This window comes from Leptosomus discolor, chromosome Z, assembly GCF_034619465.1.
Source record: "Leptosomus discolor isolate bLepDis1 chromosome Z, bLepDis1.hap2, whole genome shotgun sequence".
NCBI classification, from domain to species: Eukaryota; Metazoa; Chordata; class Aves; order Leptosomiformes; family Leptosomidae; genus Leptosomus; species Leptosomus discolor.
Genome location: NC_141419.1, coordinates 18,279,016 through 18,300,478, shown reverse-complemented (window position 1 = coordinate 18,300,478; position 21,463 = coordinate 18,279,016). Strand labels below are relative to the sequence as shown.

Genomic DNA, 21,463 nt, shown 5'->3' with positions numbered 1-21,463 from the left:
TGATCCATCCCAGGATGGCCAAGGGCAGTGCTGGATCATGGCAAACACCCGTGTCACCACACAGGAGTGGGCAGTGCTGCACCTCTTAACTTTTTATTACTATTGTTAGCCTTTTTATTACTATTATCAGTGGTTTTATTATTATTGTTGTTGTTATAATTTATTACTGTAATGTTATTAGAATTATTATTGCCAGAATTGTTATTATTGTTGTATTATATTAGAATGTATTATTAGAATTTATTAATAGTAAAATTTTTAGTATTACTGTTGTTAGAATTTACTATTATTAGAACTTCTAATCAATAGAATTTTTAGTGCTGCTGGTTTTAGACTTTTTTATTTTTAGAATTTATTATTATTAGACTTTTTGGTATTACTGTTAGACTTTATTACCAGAATTTTAGTTAGTAGTACTGTTAGGGGTTTTTTTAGTAGGACGTATCACTTTTATTGTTGGAAATTTTCACTCTTATTATTAGAATTCTGCTATTATTTCCTATTATTAGAATTTCTACTCGTAGCATGCATTTTTTCGGTCCACCCCCACCTCGCCCAGGACGCGGCGGTCGTTCCCAGCAGGTCCCGCACGACCGACACCCGCCCCGGCCAGCACGGCGGCGCGGCGCCCGGCCTGCCCCCCCTGCCCGGCCGGCGGCCCTACCTGCCGCCCCCGGCCCTCCTCCGCCCCCTTACCCTCGCACTGGTAGCCGGCCAGCCCCCAGATGAAGTCGGTGCAGTAGTGGCAGAAGGTGGGCTTGGTGAGGGTCACCCTGCGGAAGCCGTGGCCCGGCGGGCTGCTCGCCGCCGCCGCGGCGCGGCCCCGCCCGCCCAGCACCGGGCTGGAGGCCGGGCTGCCGCCGCGCAGCGAGCGCGTCCCGTCCGCCATGCCCGCTCCTCGCGGCGCGGCACCGGCCGCCGCTCGCCCTCGCTTCCGCCCGAGGCGGCGGCGGCGGCGGCGGCGGCGGCGGCGGCGGGAGGCGGGCGGGGGCGGCGCCCCGCCGGGGCCTCGCCGGGCGGCGCCGCGCTGCCGCCTGCCGACCGCGCTGCAAACCCGCGCAGCCCGCCCTGAGGGGCCGCCGTGCCGTGCCGTGCCGCCCCGCCGGCTGCCCGCAGCCCAGCGGCCCTGCCTCTGGGCCGCCGCCGCTCCGCCCCTGCCCAGGCGTTCCTGGCGGGGTCTCGGCTTGTCCCGAGGTGTCCCCGCTCCCGCCAGGTGCGAATTACTCGCAGAGCGCGCCCCTTCCTGTGGGCGCTGGAGAAGCAGGTGGAAAGATGTGGAAAAACGAGCTCCTGCGCAGCGGCGGGGTTACCGGAGGGGCAAACTTCGGTGCCCCGCCGCGACGGCCGCTGCATCGCAAGGACAGAGCCGCGGGAAGACTCGCTGAGGCGGGAAGGGCAGGCCTGCTGGTGAGAAGGGCTCGTCGCAAGCAGGTGGCGGCCGAGTGTGAACCTTGGCGGGACCTCCAGGTCCTCGCCGTGACGTTAGACTGGATAGTGAGGAGAGACTGGGGGAGGACGGCTTAGCCTGAAGAAGAGACAGCTTCAGGAAGACCTCATAGGAGCCCCCTGTCCTGTCCCACTCAGTGGGTTTTGGGGTAGGTGAATCTTTTGTATCCTCCCTTTTAAAGGGGTTTTGCTCTGCACAGCAGAGACCCTTTGCTCGGCAAAGGTGTAGTGAGTTAATAACCCTCTTTATTGGGTCAGCAGATTGGCAGCAGTAACACACTTTAATAGTAATAATATTTCACACATCAGATAAAGGTAATGTTTCACAGATCAGATAAAAATAATATTTCACAGATCAGATAATAGTAATATTTCACAGATCGGATAAAAGTGTGGCTTTCCCTAATTCTATCTAATAATATGGAGAAAGAAAGAAAGAAAGAGAGAAAGAGAGAAAGAGAGAGAAAGAAAGAGAAAGAAAAAGAAAGAAAGAAATCACCACTCCTGGGGTCCAGTGATGTCTTCCAGGTCCAGTCTGATCTTTGGTTCTTCGGTGGTGGGTGCACACCTGTGTCTTGATTATTGCTATTTTTATTGTCCTTTTGCATTAATATTCATGAGTCCTGTTCATGTTATCCCCTCCTCTTCTTGCTTTTCATGCTAATTAGGACTCAGGCATTGTATACAACATTTTGGGGGTTCCAAGAGGGTTCAAGGGAGTGGGCCTCCCCAAGTCCAGAAACACCCCTCTTCTTCAGGGTTTGTCCGTTTGGATAGGGGAGGTTGGGTAGCTGCTCCAGCTGAAGCCTGACTTTATCAATCGTCCCAACTAAAGTTTCTGAAGGAGAACACCGCTCCACCCTCCTATCTCCGAGGAGGGAGCACTGCTTCACCTTCGCAGGCCTTGTTCCCTCCCTAGAGCAGGCTGTACGGCAAAGCAGGCTGATTTTAGGGCGAACACATAAAACACTGTAAAGCAGGTTTGTTCAAGTCACATACCTAAAATCTGCAAAACAGGTTGTTTAAGGCAAAAATTCAGACTGTCCTTCACACCCCCTAGTACCAACCCAGAGGTTTTCAAGAAGATAGAGCAAGACTTTTTGCAGTGGTGCGTGCTGGGAGGACAGGAGACAAAGGACAGAACTCCAAACAAGGTGTTCGGGCTGGATATAAGGAGAAACCTTTTCACCCTAAAGGCAGCCAAGCAGAGGAGCAGGTTACCTGGAGAGCTTATGCTGTCTTCATCCTTCAAGTTTTTAAGACATGACTGGAAAAGCCATGACCAGCCTGGACTGGCCTCATGGGTGACCCAGCTTTGAGCAGGAAGATTACAGGTGACTCCTGAGGTCCCTTCCAACCTCAATCATCCCATGATCCTATCATTCAAAATGTTACTAATCAGCTGTTTCAAACGCAGATGGACCTCAACACACACACAAATACTATCTCTTTGAGAGACCTGGCTGTGTTGTCAGTTGGTATGAGCTGACATAGTTCCTTGAGTTTTATCTTTATGTGCACCAGCTGAGAGTGCAGATGTTCACAGAGGACACTTGAATTCAGAGAGACTACAGGTACATTTAAATTCCTGATGAACATGGAAAAGGGAATCTGAGACTAACAAAAGCAGTGTTTGCCATGCTGTCTGCTTGCTTCAACTCCCATGTAGTCTATTTCAGTGCTTTCAAACAAGCTCAGTTTGACTACATCATGACAAAAGTTGTAATTATATTAGAAGTGCCAGTGGTTTTTTAGACAGATTTCAGTGCTGTTTGCCAGATTTGTTCTTTGGGACATTCCTCCTTGTTCAGGAGAGGAAGACCCTTCCTTGTGTGCTTCGCCCATGTTGCCATATTCCTACCTAGCTATAGAGGACTCTTCTCTTGCTTTTCTTCAAGAATTTGTCTACAAAGCATCTTGCCTCACCTGTTCCATTGGCCTGTCCTGCCTTTCTTTTCAACATAGACTGTGCTCTTGAACTGTCTTTCTTTTGTATGGATCTAGTAGTCCTTCCCCTCTCAAGAGACAGAGGCCCGAGAGTTGGAAAGCTGAAGCTCATATGAACAAATTGTACCTATGATGGGGGAAATATACTGAACTGCCTTCTAAGGGCATCAGAATTTGGCCCTGTTTCAAAAGCTTGAGGAATTAATCAATACATCCTTTTACAGAAATGTGAAAATGCATCCAATCAACAAGTAATTCAGACACGTTACTGCATCATCTTCCAGTGCAGAGTAGTCACAGGGTTTCCTTGCCAGAAGTTACCTGTGGAATGGTAGTTTTTGCTGTTAAGGTGTAAATGAACATGTGAGATTTTGCTATTTTTCAGTATCTAACTCCCCAGATATATATTTATATGCTGTAACACATAGCATGTGTAACCTATACTTGTGCTTTAACTTCCCTTCTTATTTCTGAGCGACGAGTCTAACCGCTCAAAACAACCTAAACCATCTGATGATTATCTTCAGCAGAGTCTGCCTCCACCTCTGCTGCCAGCAGCCACGGAATGTGGCAGCAGTTGAAGACTAGCCACCTCTTCCATTTTTCCTGTGTACCTGGGATGCGGTCCTAGCCAGTGGTAAAGAGTGAGGTAAAGAATTATTACCAGAGCTGTCACATTCATGAAGGTGATAGCTCACTAGAGGGGTTTGGTATCAGTTCCTGACTCAGAGCTGGTCATCTTAATTGCAGGGCTTTTACTGGCTTCACGTCTGTGTCAGGGGTTGGGGCTGGGCCAGCCACTAACAAATGACAGATGCTCTCTATTAACCCCTCTCCCCTCCCAGAAGGGGAAGGGAGAGGGAATAAGGGAGGGAGACTTTTGGGTTTAGAAAGAAAACTAAACTAGCTTTAACAAAACAATAACAATAAAAAGAAACTATAATAATACTAATAAGAATATGATAGTATACACACAAAACCAATACCAACCCCAACCCCCCTGATGATGATACGCCACCACCGATGCTGCAGGGCAGTCCCAGGCTGGACTTCGCAGCAGATGGAACTGGGTGTAGGAGCTGGACTCAGGCACTGGATTCAGGGACGCACGGATCAGTATTGCAGACAGAAGAATGGAAAGAATCCTCTTCGGATGTCGGCCCTTGAAGAAGAGAGCTTGGCCCTCGTGATCCCTCAGCTTTATACTGAATATGACGTCTATGGGATGGAATACTCTGTTGGTCAGGTTTGGGTCACCTGTCCGATTCGCTCCTCCCTGCAGGTGCGACCTTTTACGTGCTTGCGACCCTTTTCACTTCCAGCACCCCAACACAGAGCACAAGATTTAGCAGTGACCTTGGTTGCTACAGGAGCAAGTACAAGCAAGAGCCTTTCTGCGTACCATTGCTTGGCATTAACTATAAACATCAAGAGTTATCACTGCTAGAAGCAGTCACTGTCTGGAAAATGCTGTTGATTTCAGAAAGTGCAGTTAGTTAGAAGAGACTTAACTGAAAAGTAAAATCACTGGACAGAATTAGTTCTGTTCTAGCTCAAACCAGGACATTCCACCCCTTATTCCATACCATTTACATCATACTCATCACTAACTTATGATTTGTCTTTTGACACAAAAGTTTCTTAATTTCATTTCGTTCATGATTTTGGGTTTCCATCTATCATATCAGTCTCTCCGGGCAGGAAAGATGGTATGAAATTCATTGTGGTTCATGCCCACAGGTTGCAAGTTCACCTTGAAGAAGTCATGAGGCTAGCCCCAGTCATCACCACTATGTTATGCTGAAAGACACTGAACACTGTTAGTAATGTTAGCAATTAACACCATACAGCTCAGAATCGAGTATTCTCACCTAGAGTTAAATTCCCTTGAGCTACACACTGGGGAACATCTCCCTTATGATGAAAGGCTGAGGGAGCTGGGACTCTTTAGCTTGGAGGAGACTGAGGGGTGACCTCATTAGTGTTTGTAAATACGTAAAGGGTTAGTGTCAGGAGGATGGAGCCGGGCTCTTCTCGGTGATGGCCAATGAGTGCAAGCTGGAGCACAGGAGGTTCCACATTAACATGAGGAAAAACTTTTTCCCTGTGAGGGTGACAGAGCCCTGGCACAGGCTGCCCAGAGAGGTTGTGGAGTCTCCTTCTCTGGAGACGTTCAAAACCTGCCTGGACAGGTTCCTGTGTGATCTACTCTAGGTGGTCCTGCTTTGGCAGGGGGGTTGGACTACATGATCTTTTGAGGCCCCTTCCAACCCCTAACATCTTGTGATTCTGTGATCCTTCATCATTACCCACCAAGTATATCCAGGTCCTCGAGTGAAAGCAATCCCATGAATGGGGTTGCCTTTGCCCAAAGCAGGAAATAGCCACACTGTTTTCCCCAACAAATTCCTTTCACACACCACAGTGACTTTATCCCCTTCTACTGTATGTAAAAGCTCATATTAGGCAGGACCGGCTTGAGTGATAGATCCTCTGGTATTAACTAACCAGGTGGCATGTACTAAATGATTGTCCCAATCTTTAAAAGTTCTACCACCCTTTGCTTTCAGAGTAGCTTTTAATAGCCCATTGTATCATTCGATTTTTCTAGAGGCTGGTGCATGATAGGGAATATGATATACCCACTCAATACCATGTTTCTTAGCCCAGTTGTCTATAAGAGTGTTTTTGAAATGGGTCCCATTGTCTGACTCAATGCTTTCTGGAGTACCATGTCACCACAAGATTTGCTTTTCAAGGCCCAGGATAGTGTTCCAGGCCGTGGCATGAGGCATGGGATATGTTTCCAACCATCCGGTGGTTGCTTCTACCATTGTAAGCACATAATGCTTACGCTGGCAGGTTGAGGGAGTGACACAATCAATCTCTCAGGCCTCCCCATACTTGTATTTCAACCACTGTCCCCCCTACCACAAAGGTTTTAACCATTTAGCTTGCTTTATTGTGGCACATGTTTCACAGTCATGAATAACCTGCACAACAGCATCCACAGGTAAATCCACCCCTTGGTCATGAGCCCGCTTGTACATCACATCTGTTCCCTGATGTCCTTAAGTATCATGAGCCCACCAAGCTAGAAATAGTTCACCTTTATGTTCCCAGTCTAGGTCTGTTTGGAACACTTTTGCAGCCTGATCCTCTCGCTGGTTGTTTCGATGTTCCTCAGTGGCCAGACTTTTAGGTACATGTGCGTCTACATGGCATACCTTTACGACTAGTTTCTCTAGCCAGGCAGCAATATCTTGCCACAATGCAGCAGCCCAAATCTGTTTACCTTTGCGCTGCCAGTTATTCTGCTTCCACTGTTTCAGCCATCCTCACAAGGCACTCGCTGCCATCCATATGTCAGTACAAAGACAGATTACTGGCCACCTTTCTTGTTCGGCAATGTCTAAGGCCAGCTGGATGGTTTTCAATTCACCTTCTCCCTCAGGTGCTTCTGCAACTCATCATCTGGGACACCACACAGCAGCCTTCCACCTTCAATGATGTCCTACAAGACAGCAGGATCCATCAGTAAATAGGGAGTATTACTTTTCATTATCTGGCAATTGATTATATGGTGGGGCTTCTACAGCACACGTTACCACTTCTTCTGGTGCCATTATACAGTCTTTACCTTCTGGCCAGTCAGTAATGACTTTTAAGATTCCTGGACGATTGGTATTTCCTATATGGGCCTGCTGTGTGATTAAAGCAACCCATTTACTCCATGTTGAATTGGTGGCACAACGAGTAGAAGGAACCTTACCCTTGAACATCCAGCTTAGTACTGGTAATCCTGGTGCCAGGAGGAGCTGTGCTTTAGTACCAGTCACTTCCAAAGCAGCTTTAACTCTTTCATATGCTGCAAATATTTAATTTTCAGTTGGAGTATAGTTGGCCTCGGAGACTTTGTATCCTCAACTCCAAAATCCTAGGGGCCAAGGTCGAGTCTCCCCTGGTACTTTCTGCCACAAGCTCCAGGCAGGACCATTATCCCCAGCTGCAGTATAGAGCACATTTTTAATGTCCTGTCCTCTTCAGACTGGCCCAAGGGATACTGCATGTACAATCTCTTGTTTGATTCAAAGGCCTGTTGTTGTTCAGGGCCCCAATTAAAACTGTTTTTCTTTTGGGTCACTTCATAGAGAAGTTTCACAACCTGACTGTAACCGGGAATATGCATTCACCAGAAACCAACAACGGCTAAGAAAATTTGTGTTTCCTTTTTGTTAGTTGGTGGGGACATAACAGTTATTTTGTTAATCACGTCTACTGGGATATGGTGGTGCCCATCTTGCCATTTAATTCCCAAAACCAGCAAGGCAGCACTCATCGCTGGTGTAACTTCATTCAGGCCATAATAGTCTACTGTGAATCTCCACTCTTCACTAAGCTTTTGCACAGCTAATTCCCCCAGGTACTTAGTACTTTTTTCCACGGTGTTTCATTTGCTTCGGCAGCATTCAATATCGTCCTTATAGGAATACTTGTCCTTTACAGCTAACAAGAGCCACCTCCAGAGGCTCAGAGTGCTTTTCTTTCTTACCAGAGCCTTGACAATGCCTCCGTCTCTGGCCAGGGATCCAAACTGCCTGGGTTCTCTACCGTCCAAGTTTATGGTACCAGCTTCATTATCCCAGCATCAGAGCAACCAGAAGAAAACCGTCTGACCTTCATGACAGATTAAGTTCTTTCTCACATTTCACAGCTCCTTCCTAGATAAGGGTTGGACCTCTGATTCCTCCTCCTCCAATGATTCTGCCTGAGAACAACTCTCGTCTGAATCTTTGTCATCTTTCACCTCTGATTCTGACTACAACTCACCTGTTGATTTTGCTTGAGAAGGACCCTGTCCCGGATCTGCTTGGGAAGGACCCCGAGAAGGACCCTCTCCTGGATCTGTCTCATCCTTCACTGGGCGATCTGACTTTTTTATGCATTTCTTTCTGGTCATAGTGATAATTCGTAGCAGTACGCACTGAGTGGGAGTGGCCTTAGTGTCTGTCAGTGTAGCAGCAGTGCTCTTTGTGGGAGTTAGAGCAGACTGATGTTTAATCAGACACCACCCCTTGAACACATTCAGGAGAACGGATCATAATGTAATGATATTTTGATAGTAACGATATCCAGAATCCTCCAAATGTAATGAAATCGGCTTGCCACAAAAAGAAGTATAACTTCTCCAGGCACAAAAAGGGAAAGTATGATTTCCCATGGTGAAACTGAAAGTGCAATTAGTCACAAAATTCACCAGGAGGCGACTCAGGCACCCGGGAACAGCCGTTACCCCATATAACCCAAGATAAATCGGTATTGCAAGCCACAGGGGTACAATGGGTTCTTCCCTGCGCCCTACATGAATATACTGCAAATAAACACCACCAATTAAACCGTAACGCAACACGGCTGTCAGAAAAGGCAGCAACATACCACTTTTGCTATGAATTCAACTCTACTAATAAATGATACGATGTAGCAACTCTGTCATGATGTGAGCTGTCTGCTTTAATTTCCAACCTTTCAAGACCCTCAAAGGGAAAAATCTGACACTCTGTCAATTGAGCCAGCTGGGATTTGAACTAACTATGAAGATGTTCTAGTACAATAATGCCTTGAGTAACCTTTGTACAACTTCCCTGAAGAGTAATTAAGGCTTCAGGATAGTCCAGAATAGCATAAGCTACAAGCTTGTGCAGCTAAAAGCAGATTTCCATCTGAAAAATGAGGATGAACAGCAGCAATGGCTAACCAGAAGCTGCTTTAGGGATGAGGAATTTGCAAAGGGATGTGTAAATTTCCACACACCCCCCTTGAACTTACTGTCGATCAGTACATTCAAGATTATGTTGTGGGACTAACACAGACATATCTTCTGCTAATAACTTAGCAATAATTCTTCAAGACTAACAAGAAGACACTTGCTCACTATGCACACAGGTGATGTGACTATGTATTTTATCATTTCACTCTTGAGGTAGCTTTAGTTTCACTTAGCTCCTTCATGTTTTCCATGTGCTTTTAAGACTAGTTCAAGCTGCAAATTAGAAATTTATAATTAATGCTAGTCTTTAAACGGTTATCTGAATAATTATTTATATAAATAACACCTCCCAGTTTAGATTGTTCGAACTTGGTGATTGTTATCTTGGAAATAGGATAACTGAATTTTGCATAGCAGTATTTATTAGTATCTGGATGTTGTGAAGTACTAAGTCTTTCATAAAACCAGTATAATAATTTTCCTTTCCAATACTTACCTTTATTTCTCAATCTTCAAAAATGTTTATTTACTGATTTCTTCCAATTTGCCTGTTCTGTTAATTCAATGACATAAAATCAAGTGAATTAAATTATATTACAAATACTGGTAGCTCAGTACTGTAGCATCTTTGGGTGGAACACAATACTCTTCTAAGTAAGTCTACACTTTTTTTTTTCTTTGGTCTTGTACAGTTCTCTGACCTGCCCAAAAGGTCAGCCCTTACTTTCATCTCCTTTTTCCTCCCACTATAGCAACTTAAGTCACTTAAGTCAACACTTGCTCAAGGCATACTGAATACAGAGAACATATTTCACATTCTACTTAATCTTCTGATGTTTCCAATTTACTGGAATTATTCTTTTTACAGAGAGGAATACGTACATTTTAAAGCATTTCAGGATCATCTATGATTTTAGATGCTGTAACTGTAACTTTTTAAAATATAAGATTTAATATGCCTTTTGCAACCTTTGTCTTTTGCAAATTCTACAAGCAATGTGCTGCTAATCATTTATTTGTTCACCCGATACATTATCTACTTGACATGTTTGCAGTCTAGTCTGTCATTTAAGAATACACATGAGGAAAACTTTCTGCCACTTACAACAGTCACACTCTGACTCCAGACAGAGACCACCCATGGTCCTTTAGGAGATACAAGAGACAAATAAGCGCTGACCATCTCCCTGATGCGAGAAGGTAAAAAAGTACAGAGAAAAGTGGCAAAAAGGAGGACTCTCTCCATAAAGAAGGTACAGAAGCTACACGGGGAATTATTAGAATTGGAACTGGCAGCTGTTAAAAGGAAAGGCACAGAATAAAGGCAGCCAGTTAAAGCATTCAGGAAACAGAAACCAAGAGCTGGATTAGATGAGTAGTCACTGTATATCGGTAAACCAGGGGCCAAGAAATAACTAGCTGGGGTTGGAAAAAAATTCAGAGCAGAAAAATGCTGGAGCAAACCACAATAAATATTGTTTAAGGATCTTAAGCTGGATCTTAAATAAATGAACAATTCAAAACTGCAGGAGTAAGTTATCTGAGTTCAAAAATGCATGTGGTGAATAAAAGAAATCCAAACTGTTACTGTGGATTTTATGTTACTAGAATACTACCTTCAAAAGGATCAAGGCAAACAATTTTTTTTTTTTTCTCAACTTCAGAGGATAAAAATTATCTATAGGCTCAACATGAAGGACAACTTTCTACCATTAGCTGGTGCGATACAATGACCTACAATTCTCCTTCACCTCAAGACCCTAGTGGGTTTGTTTGGGTTTTTTAAAAAAACAAAACACACCCCCCCCCTAAAACCACAAACACGCAAATCAACCTTCTTGCATCACTTCCGAAGACCTCATTTGCAGTATATCAGTAGTTTCACTTGTTAAGATCAAATGAGGTGAAAGGCACCAATGGAACATTCTTTAAAGAAAGCCAGACTAGCAGCTTATCTTAGGTTATCTCCTGCCACACAGGAGAACAAAGTACTTACATTTGTAAGGCCGGCAAGGGCTGAAAGAAAAAATCTAGTCCCTGTGTACCCCCTAGTGGCTGTGTAAGGTTATGCTGGCATCAGAGCAGGCAATTTCCCCAAGACGACAGAATCAGAGTGCTTACCTCTGTAATAGCTCTCTTAAATAGACAAAGATTCATGAGATCAGTGATCTTAGCAGGCAAAAATATGGATTATTTGAAGTGTTTAAGTTTATAGCCAATTCTGCCTTGTTAGCTTAATCCAACAAATCCAGGTATTCCACTTAAAAAGTGGTAAAATATATCAGGCTATTCACATAGGAAGCATTCAGGGCATGTGCCTGTGTTACTGTGCCGTATTGTCCAGGCTGCATGGAAACTGCGCAACATCAGTAAGTTACGCTGTGTATTAGTTCTCCAGAAGTCCTCAAAGAGTGGAAACAATCTGATACAGCAGAGATCACATAAGAGCCACTTATAAATGATACATGAAACAGCAACGAACAGCTCGAGGCTGCCATACAAGCCTGCTTTAAACTAGAACAGGCTGTTTGGTCTGTATGTGCTGAAGAATTGGTTTATGTTAGGGACCAAAACTCATCCAGTATTAGAACAGTCTGCAATCAAACAGCTAATATTTAATTTAGTTCAATTTAAACAAACATAAAAGATTGTACAACAGACAGTTGAAAGATACCCATCAAAAGCAACTCCCACACCTAAACTCTCCAATAAATAAAAGCACAGGTCACTACCCTAGGTTCCAAGTCCTCTCCAGGATGAAAAATAATCCTTATGTTATAACTTAGCAAAGGCTACAAAGTGCGTTCTATTTTGTTGATGGAACATGCAGCTGGTGAAACAGGAAAGTAACAGCAGCCAGAAGGAGAATATATAGAGTAGGTTTTTAGCACCTCATGTCTATTTCTTCATTAACTGAAGATGCAACAGCCACTTGTATCATTCAACTAATGATGCCATCAGTAAACAGTGCCAGAAGAAAACACCTTGGCAACTGCTGAAGTATTCAGCCTTCAACAAATCACTACACAATTTGGGTGGGAGGAAAGTCTTTTTGAGGCCTATTGTTATGCTGTGCCATACAAATAAGGTACTTACACTACCAACATGATGAAGGCACAGGGTGAAGTAATTAGATTATATACCAATACCTACATATTAATTATGAGGAAAAAAAATAAAATACTGTCTTGAAATGACACGAGATAATGTGTATTCAAGATGAAGACTTCACAGAGAACAAAATGTACGTAATAGATGTACAACAAGTCAGAAGTAAACTGAATCCCAGGCTATGTGTACAATAAACATCCCTTTTAATAAAAAGGAACTTTCATCTTCAGCACAGCACGCAGAGTGACAGAGCCGTCCAGTCAGTCCTCCAAGGAACTATGAAGTATTTTCCCATCAGATACAGCAACCGAGAACTCAGCAGCACGAGAGCTGGCTCTACTCTATAGATGGCAAATGCAGACTTTTTTCTGTACCTCAGATGTACATCAGAAAAAAGGTACGCGATCAGACAGTCTAGGTAGCTCTTCTTTTACACTATTCATCTGCATCTGTTTTACAAATGTACAATCATAATCAGAAATGCAAAAATCCTTCTTTCTGTGTGTTTAGAGGTTAAGTAAGTTAGTCCCTTTTCTATTTTTGCAGACAACACCTAAACAACTGTATAGCTTGTCATTCATCCCCAGGCCTGAGTTTTGCAATAATGCAGTACAAGCTTGCCATCACTTCCAAAACACTGCAAGAAAAAAAGAAACCAAAACAAGAGCCGTTAGATTATTCATGGGCTAGCATATACATGAAGCAAATTAAATAAAAAAGCCCCCACCAGATAACTGTTATGGAATATTTTTACTTATAACAAAGCTCTCCATCATAACGGGAGGCACAACAACATAGGGGCCTATAAGAAAGATGGGGGCAATGTTTTTAGCAGGGCCTATTGCTGTAGGACAAGGGGTAATGGTCTTAAACTAAAAGAGGGCAGATTTAAACTAGATATAAGGAAGAGATTTTTTACAATGAGGGTGGTGAAACACTGGAATAGGCTGCCCAGAGAGGTGGTAGAAGCCCCATCCCCGGAAACATTCAAGGTCAGCTTGAGCAGGGCTCTGAGCAACCTGATCTAGCTAAAGATGTCCCTGCTCACTGTGGGGCGGTTGCACTAGATGACCTTTAAAGGTCCCTTCCAGCCCAAACTATTCTATGATTCTATACTGCATGTGAAAGAATGCATTTCCAGAGATTGTATGAAGTCATGTCTCTTTAAATCATATTCATACAGATCTGTGAATATCAACTACATTATATTAAATGCAAGACATTAGCAGCATAGCTAGGGGCAGTAACAGATTTCAAGTGCCAGAAGCGTATTGACAAATTCTGATAAGCACATTTGGCAAGGATATTTAAAATGTACATCACCTCATAGAGGGTCCCAACTTCTTGGTCTGGAGATGGAGCAAAAGACTGATTTACATATATGAACTGCAAGAAAAGAGAACAGAAGATGGAGATCTCCCACAGATGAAGAAACATTCTGCAGCCAGAGGTGTGTAAATCTGTCCTCTGTTTACCATTTATTTTATAGTCTACCAAAATATCACAAGTTAGTATTTTCACTTCAGTGTGGAAGGGCAACATGACTTCCAGGAGTTCAAGACTTCACTTCTGACAGGCCAACCAGATCACACCAAAGCAAGCGTGCTTCCTTCTCCTGCAAGTTGACCCATTAGTCTCCCATAAGCAGCACAAAGTGAACTTACTGGTTTAGTTCTTGCTCTTACTTCAAGTATTCAAACCATTCCCGCTATTCCAAACTTGCTCAATTAGAACAGCAGTCACAGAAATTAAATTTTGTTCTTTTTTTTTAAAAAGTCATCCTTCTCACTTCCTGCTCCAAATGTATATACACATACAGTAGCTAGTTTATAACATCAAAGAGGGCCTTGGGATCTGCTTCTGTATTTCCTTCCCTGAGACCATGAGATGGCAGTTAATGAATTAAACTGTTGAGAATTTCCATGAACAGTAAATACCTGAACTACTACTCTTCTTTGAGATATTAAGCCTTGGGAAAAAGAAACCCTTCACAATTTCCAGGTGAAAGACACGGCTAGTGAACCGTTTACGCCTATATGTTTAAATAAGAGCCTCCAGACCAAGAACAGTGATTTCATCTACACTTTACCTACACATCTGACTACTTTAATAAGCCTATAGTTTTAACTTCGTACTCTAAATGAAAACTTTGAAGTGTATAGATGTGGAGAGTTTACTGCTAACTGTGAAATTAGTACAATCATATTTCCAGCTCTTCCAATGTTATCAGAAACCCACTGGGGCTTCAGAGAAGAGAACACAAAAAATACTGGTAATGTTCTGCCAAACTGCAAACATTTCCAAGCTACCCGTTTTAAAAGAGAAATCAGTCCTGTGACAGTAAATAACCTGTGTGAGAAGTAAGGTCTGAAGGAACAGGCACCAATATTCAAAAAGCCAGCTAGACTTTTTCCAAAACACTCCTTCCGCACACCTTCTACAGTCACACCGGGCCCTTCCCAGAGAGGCATGGCGGCAGCACGCGCGCAGCTCTGCGTGCCACCATCAGACAAGAGGAAACACTGCAGAAAGCCCCGAGGCTGGAGCTGGGCTCCGCTCGGCGTTACGCCGCGGCGGGCACTCCGAATTCGGAATTTCACTGGCGCCCCCACGCCCCGTTCCCTGCTCGACCCGTAGCCCAGGTCCGAACACCCGCCCTGCGAGGCGTGACGGCCCGGAGGCAGGGGAAAGGAGCCCCCTGCCACGGCGGCCTGCGGGCCTCCCCCCGCCGCCAGCCCCTACCAGCTGCTCGGACGCCATCAGCTTGAGGAACTTCTTGATGAAGTCGACGAGGCCCTGGACGGTCCGGGTCCGCTCCACGGCCCACTTCTTGGTCTTCATGATGGGGGTGTCGCCCACCGCCTTCAGCAGGACGTCAACTGCGGGGGAGGGGCGCGCGTTAACGCCGCCGGCCACGGACCCGCCTCCCACCCCCTTATTGGCCGGAACCACCCGCTCTCACCGCCGATTGGCCCCCGCACCTGCCCGTCACTGCGCAAGCCCGCCCTCCCGCCCCGGCGGTGCCTTCTCGCCCCATTACTTTTCCTTTTCGTGTCGCCGGCGGGCTCCTCGGTGCCCGGCGAGCCGGCCGGACGAGGGGCCGCGTCAGCAGCCCCCGCTGCAGCTCCGCCCTCCGGGGCCGCCTCCTCCCCACCCTCGCTTCGACCCTCGCTCTGAGGCGAGGCGGGCGCCTGGTCCTCCGCCTCCGCCATGCCGCTCCCCGGGCGGCGGAAGTGACGCCATGCGACGCCGCTCCGCAAGACGGTCAGGTGACGAGGAGGGGCGCGTCACGTCCGGGAGGAGCTGTTCGGGGGAGCGGGGGGCGCCGCCGGCGGGGAGCATGGGTTGTGGCGGCAGCTGTTCTCCCAGGCAGGGGGTGCTCGCTGGCGGCCGCCCTTGGGTAGGGCCGAAGGCGGGGAAGGGAGCCTCGCCCCGCGGCGGGCTCGGCTCTCTGGGCTCGCGTGTGGCAGGAGGCGCTGCTCTGAACTCCGCCGTACTTTTTCGGCGTCTGCGGTGTAGCGCTGCCCGTCTGCGTGCTGTGGCAGAGGCGTTCGCATTGGGAAGATGAGTTTTGTGGGGCTCGTAGGTTCAATAAGCAGAGCCTTTACCTCTGGAAACTTTCAGAGCGCCGTAAAAATACAGTTAACATGAAAAAGAAATGTAATGAAGTAGAAAAAGTGTATTGTTTTACGTGGGAGAAGGCAGGTAGCAAAGCAGCTCTGAAAATGCAGCGCCAGTGCTTGATCGGAATGAAAAGAAAGTGCAGCCAGAGGGAATATGAAATGTCAAGGATAAGACATTCTAAGGTAATGTTATGGTCATGTACTGTACTTCTTGGCAAATGGGCTAGGCTCTGCTTGGGCTGACCTTGGGCATTAAAACACGAGAAAAAAGCAGATGCTTCCCAGAATTATGTAAACAAAATATTCTTTTTCAGTAGCGTTGTCACTTTTTTCAGTAGTTTTCAGATTTGTGGCCATTTGCAATTCTGGCTGTCGCAGAAGTCATGTTTAACTTTATTGGAAGGAATATGTCTTACTTCTACATCTCAGAGCAGAAATGTTGATTGTGACACTCTGCTTTGCACAGTCAGGCTTTTAATTAACGAAGTGTAACTGATACAGGTCATCGCTATGGATGACTGAATTTTATCCCTTCTCCTTAGAAAGGCAGTATTGGGAAATTCTAACATATGTTTGTGAACAGCAGATGTCTTTCGTTTACCATTTTTAATTTAAAAATTAGGATAGAATAGTCTCATCTACATATATTGATAAGCATTCGCTTTGTGGGCTTCCCTGCTTTGTTCTTGATAACTTCCATTGCAGAGTTACAGTGACTTACTAAAGAAGTTTCTCACCTCTCTCTCCTTTTTTTTCCTGCCTGAGTGGAGGTAACAATTAAATAGGCAGATGAAAGACTTTGGAAAGATGTACAAGACTTGCATTAATGTGAAACAGTTAACTTGCATTCTTCTTTTCCATTCAAATGTAATTATCTTTTTGTGTCTTTTGTTACTGTTGTGTAGTCAAAGTCCTGGGAGGGAGAAGCAGCAGGGGAAGGGAGAGGAGTGAATGGTAGGAGGATATCAGATTTTTCTTGTCAACTCCATTCTGCTCTGCCACTTTCATAACTGGAATCAGAACAAATTCTCAATGTTTAAAGTAGGGTAATATGTCTGTATAAGCAGAACACCTTTGTGGGGTAATTACTAGAAGTGACTTAGAAATGAAACTTCTATTAAAGATACAGCATTGCTCACACATTAAGGGAAGATACAGAATAGAGTGCAGCCGGTAAGCAAGGAGTCCATTCCACAGAAGCTCCCTGGGCAACCTTGGGTGTTGGTAGCATCAGGGGGGCTTGATGTGCTGACTCTAAGAGAAAACAGCACGGAGGGTGGAGCAGAGTGAAATCACCGTGGCCAGGCTCTGTGATACCACTGCCGGGATGGGAACTTGATGGTACCATGGGACTGATAAGCTGCATGGTTGCTGCCCTGGGCCAACACTGTCATTTTTTGACAAAATACCGTCCTTTGGGTGAACTTTACTCATTTTAATCTCATTATAATACCAAAACACACCTCCATCTCAAAAGCTACCCACCTTCAAGGTGCGTCCACCCCTCACTGAGCTTACACCCTTGAATTTCTTAGTCTATACCTTTAAAAGCGAAGTGAGAGAATTTTACAGATTGTAATAAAGGTATGTATGATTATAGAGTCACTCAAGCTCCACCTGAAAGGTAAAAGTATAAAAATGGCCTATGAGAGAAGGATGTTAGGGAAGTTACCATCAATGACAAGTCACGGACCATCTTAGACTTCTGGGATCGGTTGATGGGCTGAGCCTCTCTTCTCCCAAACAGGAACACCTCTGGGTAAGTCTCGGACACTCAGTTACACCGAGAGCTCCCCAGGAAATTTAGAAATCTCTATAGAGCTGCTTTTACAACTTGGTGTGTTTTATAGCCAGGCTGTGTTATTCTTATCTAAACTTGCACGTGCTTTGGAGACAGTGAATTTATCACCGAAAATCAAATAACTCGTGTATCTGTTGCTGCTCTAATAAACTGCACTATCATTAATCTGGCCGTGTGAGTGCTTGTGAATGCGACCACACTCCTACACATGGCCGTGACAGTTTTGTTGAGCACCGCTAGACTGACGGTGCAGGGAGTCCGTAATCATGACAGTTCAATTATCTGTCTAACCATGTGAGCTGTTCAGCGCCGCTAGACTGATATTGGACGTGGCTGGACTCTAGAGCCGAATTGGGCATCACTCAGAATCTAAGCCCAGCCGCTCCCAGCCCCTCTGATATCTGACGACAGGCTGGAAAGAAAGAGGGTTTATTCTCTGCCAGATTCCTTTGCCCTTTAATGTGACAACCTTGAAACTTTGAAAATATGAATAGCAAATGAAAGTAAGAAATTATGTGGTCAGGTGATTTCCCTAAAGCTTTGTGGTGCACAGAAACAGGTGCAATTGCCTTGGTTATCTTTTTGGGTGTGACTTCAATAAGACAGGTTTATTTAAGGACTTTTTGAATATTTTAATATCTGTTGAACCATTACTGGAGGCAAATCTTACAAGTGGAGGCATCTCCTGCTTTCTAGAGAGATTAATTTGGTCAGATCTGTGAAAGAGGTATATCTTTGCTTCATTATACCAGAACTTAGAAAACTTGTAACTTTTTTCCCTGATACATGTGAGAATCGAAAGAATTTCTGCTGCATAAATTGAAGTTAATAATCTTTGGCAGCTAGGTAGCAAAATAATAATTCATGGCAATTAAATAGGAAAACATATGTGCAGTGTCTTTGTGTTTCAGAATATAGACCTGTGGCCATAAGTTCAAAGTTAAAAATAAGGTTTTGAACCACTTTTCTGTGAATAAGGGTAGATTCTGAAAACAAAAACTGTTTTAAATACACAGTAACTCAGTTTCTTAAGGAAAAGACACATTGTCTCTTTCTTGCTGTCATAGAAAATACGGGGAAGTAACTGAGGTAACTGCAGCGGAGTAAGGCAGGCACAATTCAAGGAACTCAAGCTATAGGAGAGGAACATGCATTTTCTTGTTCTGTGTTTTATGGAGCAATCTACTTCTGCTGGAGCTTATTGCTGATGTCTTTGTAGACTCTAAAGGTCGTTTGTAAAATAACACATGAGTTGAAGCTGACAAATGCAAACCACACCGATGCCAGGCTTTGTTTGCGTCGCAGTCATGCAAGGTACTGCACTGTTCTAACTGAAATTACTTTTAAGATACATGCACCAGTTTTGCTTAGAGTGTTTTTTCATACAACGGTTTAAATGCTGACTTACACGCTTAGACAGGATAGGGGATATCTATGCTTGATAATTTTAGGGTTCTGTACTGTAAAACAAATGCAGGAGTTTAGGAATCATATCTAAATTTTTTGGCTGTGGAAGTAGAGGCTTGTTAAAACTGAGCCTGCTCCTACAGAAGGGTAGCAAAAGCAAGTGTGCGGGAATGATGGAGTCGCAGTGGGGACTCGGAAAGAATTGAGTGAATTCAAGCTTGGAGGTGATATTTCTAACCTGCTAAAAGGGGAGTTAATGGCTTAGGAGAACTAGTTGCTCATGATGCCATTGAATTTTAAGCTATTTCTGAAAGAGTTGTGTATTGCAGGATTTTTAGCTTCCCACAAAGCTCAAGCTTTTGAGACTTTTTTCCGCCCTGTTCATGGGTGAAAGTAGTTTGAAAGCCTGTCTGTAGCTGTTCAGGCTACGGTGGAGATATAAAAAATTCAGAATACTTGAGAAGACTTGCTGTTTACTTGAAGAAACTATTTTAGATGGGGTTTTTTTAGAAGTTTCTTAAAAACAATAACTTCTTTTCACCATTGTTTCTCAGTAATGTATTCTTCTGCAACTTAACTAGTAAAAATGTATTTTTGTGTTGAAATGACCAAAAAAATATGCAGCTTGTTAATTAGCAGATTTAAGGCTTCAGAAGTAGATAGTTTGAGGGCGCAGATATACTTTGTGTTCTGTTTATTAGCAGTGTGTGCTGTGCATTGTTAATTAATTCATTCTAGCTTGACAGCAAAATATGTTTTCTTTCATAGAGTGAAGATACACAGCAACAAATTATCAGAGAAACTTTCTATTTAGTATTGAAAAGTGGTGAAAATGTTTGTAATTTCCTAAAGGAGGGTTGTAAGTATCAAGTTTGAAATAAATGCCCAATACTTACCGGCTAGCAAATATTACTGCTGATTGTAATATAACTGTTTTTACAGTTGTAATGTAAATGCCATGTCACTTGAGATATTTCAATACACAATTAATAATATCATGTTGCACCAGGTACACATATTCTTTACTAACTGAAGCATATATATGTATCAAAATGAGTTGGGCAATAAAACTGTTTTTTTCTAGTGCTGTAACTGACACAGTGACATATCTATAATTGTTTCAGGCACAAGACGGTGAAGAAACAGGCAGATGATACCTAACCAGTTTCCCTATAATCAAGCTAAAGATTTCTGGTTTCATTTGAAGAGGCATTGACATTTGCCATACCCATTGAGAAACTGAAAATATTTTGCAGCTGGTGCTTTGGCTTGAGCTCCTAAAATTTGAGCAGACAGCCTCTGATAATAAATAGGATTCTCCAGCCTTTTTATCAGGGTTCAAGCTTTCTATGTAAATCAGGAAGAAAAAAATACATTTTAAATGTGCTAACTAGTGCAGTTTCAACCAAGATTTTTTATTAATGTAGGTAGAGCAAGATAGGAGGAAAGCCAGACTTATGTGTTCTGTCACTAGAAGACACACAGAAAATATTCTTTCTTGAATCATCTTGGTTGTTTTTTTAATGTGGTCTTGGCTTTAGCTGAAGAGAAGAAATACTGAAATGGAAAAGTGTTTTATTTTGAGATATTAGTCATCAAGAGTAAATAGTTATGAAGCCACCTTCTAGGAAAAGGGCTTATAATGGACAGAGTAAGTTCATGATCTCCACTCTAAACATAGAGATTGTCATAGCCTGTTACATATTCTAATTATGGAAACTTCTGATTACTGAAAGTTAATGTGTTAATGCCTAAATTTTCTCTATGCAGGGTCAGTTAAATGCTTAGCTGTATCATGTCAGCTATGATGTCTCTCTTAGTCAAGATGATAATGGATTTTAAAATTTTTTTCTTTTTTAAACTAAAATTGTTCTCTTCCAACTACTTGTGATTCTATCATTAGGTTCTTGGAGATGATTTCAAGCTGGAAAAGTGCTGGCTTGAATTCTGTAAGTGAAAGACAGGAGCCATTTGGAGCCTTTTAAAAATTACTGTGCAACAAAAAGAAACTAGTACAGAGGACACAATTCCGGCTTTCTTCCTACTGCTCAGTTCCAGAGTTACCATTTCAATGGTGTTGGAAAATGAAAAAAAAATCAGTTTTTTTTCAGGACAGGGATCGCTTTATAGTTTGCAGTTTATTGAAAGGCCTCAACAGTTCACAGAATCACAGAATGGTAGGAGTTGGAAGGGACCTCTGGAGGTCATCTAGTCCAACCCCCCTGCTGAAGCAGGTTCACCTAAAGCAGGTTGCACAGGACTGCATCCAGGCAGGTTTTGAATATATCCAGGGAAGGAGACTCCACAGCCTCCCTGGGCAGTCTGTTCCAGTGATCTGTCACCTCAATGTAAAGTTTTTCC

The 21,463-nt window shown here is 43.8% G+C and overlaps 2 protein-coding genes across 3 annotated transcripts in view; both read right to left on the bottom strand.

Annotated features, from left to right (window-relative positions):
- The window catches only part of DGKQ (diacylglycerol kinase theta), a 96,299-nt gene extending 95,410 nt beyond the window's left edge, over positions 1-889 (bottom strand). For both annotated transcript variants that reach the window (XM_086479892.1, XM_086479893.1), the window contains exon 1: positions 697-889. In XM_086479892.1, the coding sequence (XP_086336018.1) occupies positions 697-889 (193 nt within the window). The remainder of the gene's footprint in view (positions 1-696) is intronic.
- Positions 890-11,755: 10,866 nt separating this feature from the next.
- LOC147413237 (ubiquitin-like protein ATG12) lies at positions 11,756-15,483 on the bottom strand. The gene is made up of 4 exons (XM_086479443.1): positions 15,312-15,483; positions 15,014-15,150; positions 13,595-13,657; positions 11,756-12,908 (listed from the first exon to the last, which is right to left on the bottom strand). The coding sequence occupies exons 1-4, from the start codon at positions 15,481-15,483 to the stop codon at positions 12,849-12,851; spliced, it is 432 nt and encodes a 143-aa protein (XP_086335569.1). The 3' UTR covers positions 11,756-12,848.
- Between the last annotated feature and the right edge of the window lie 5,980 nt (positions 15,484-21,463).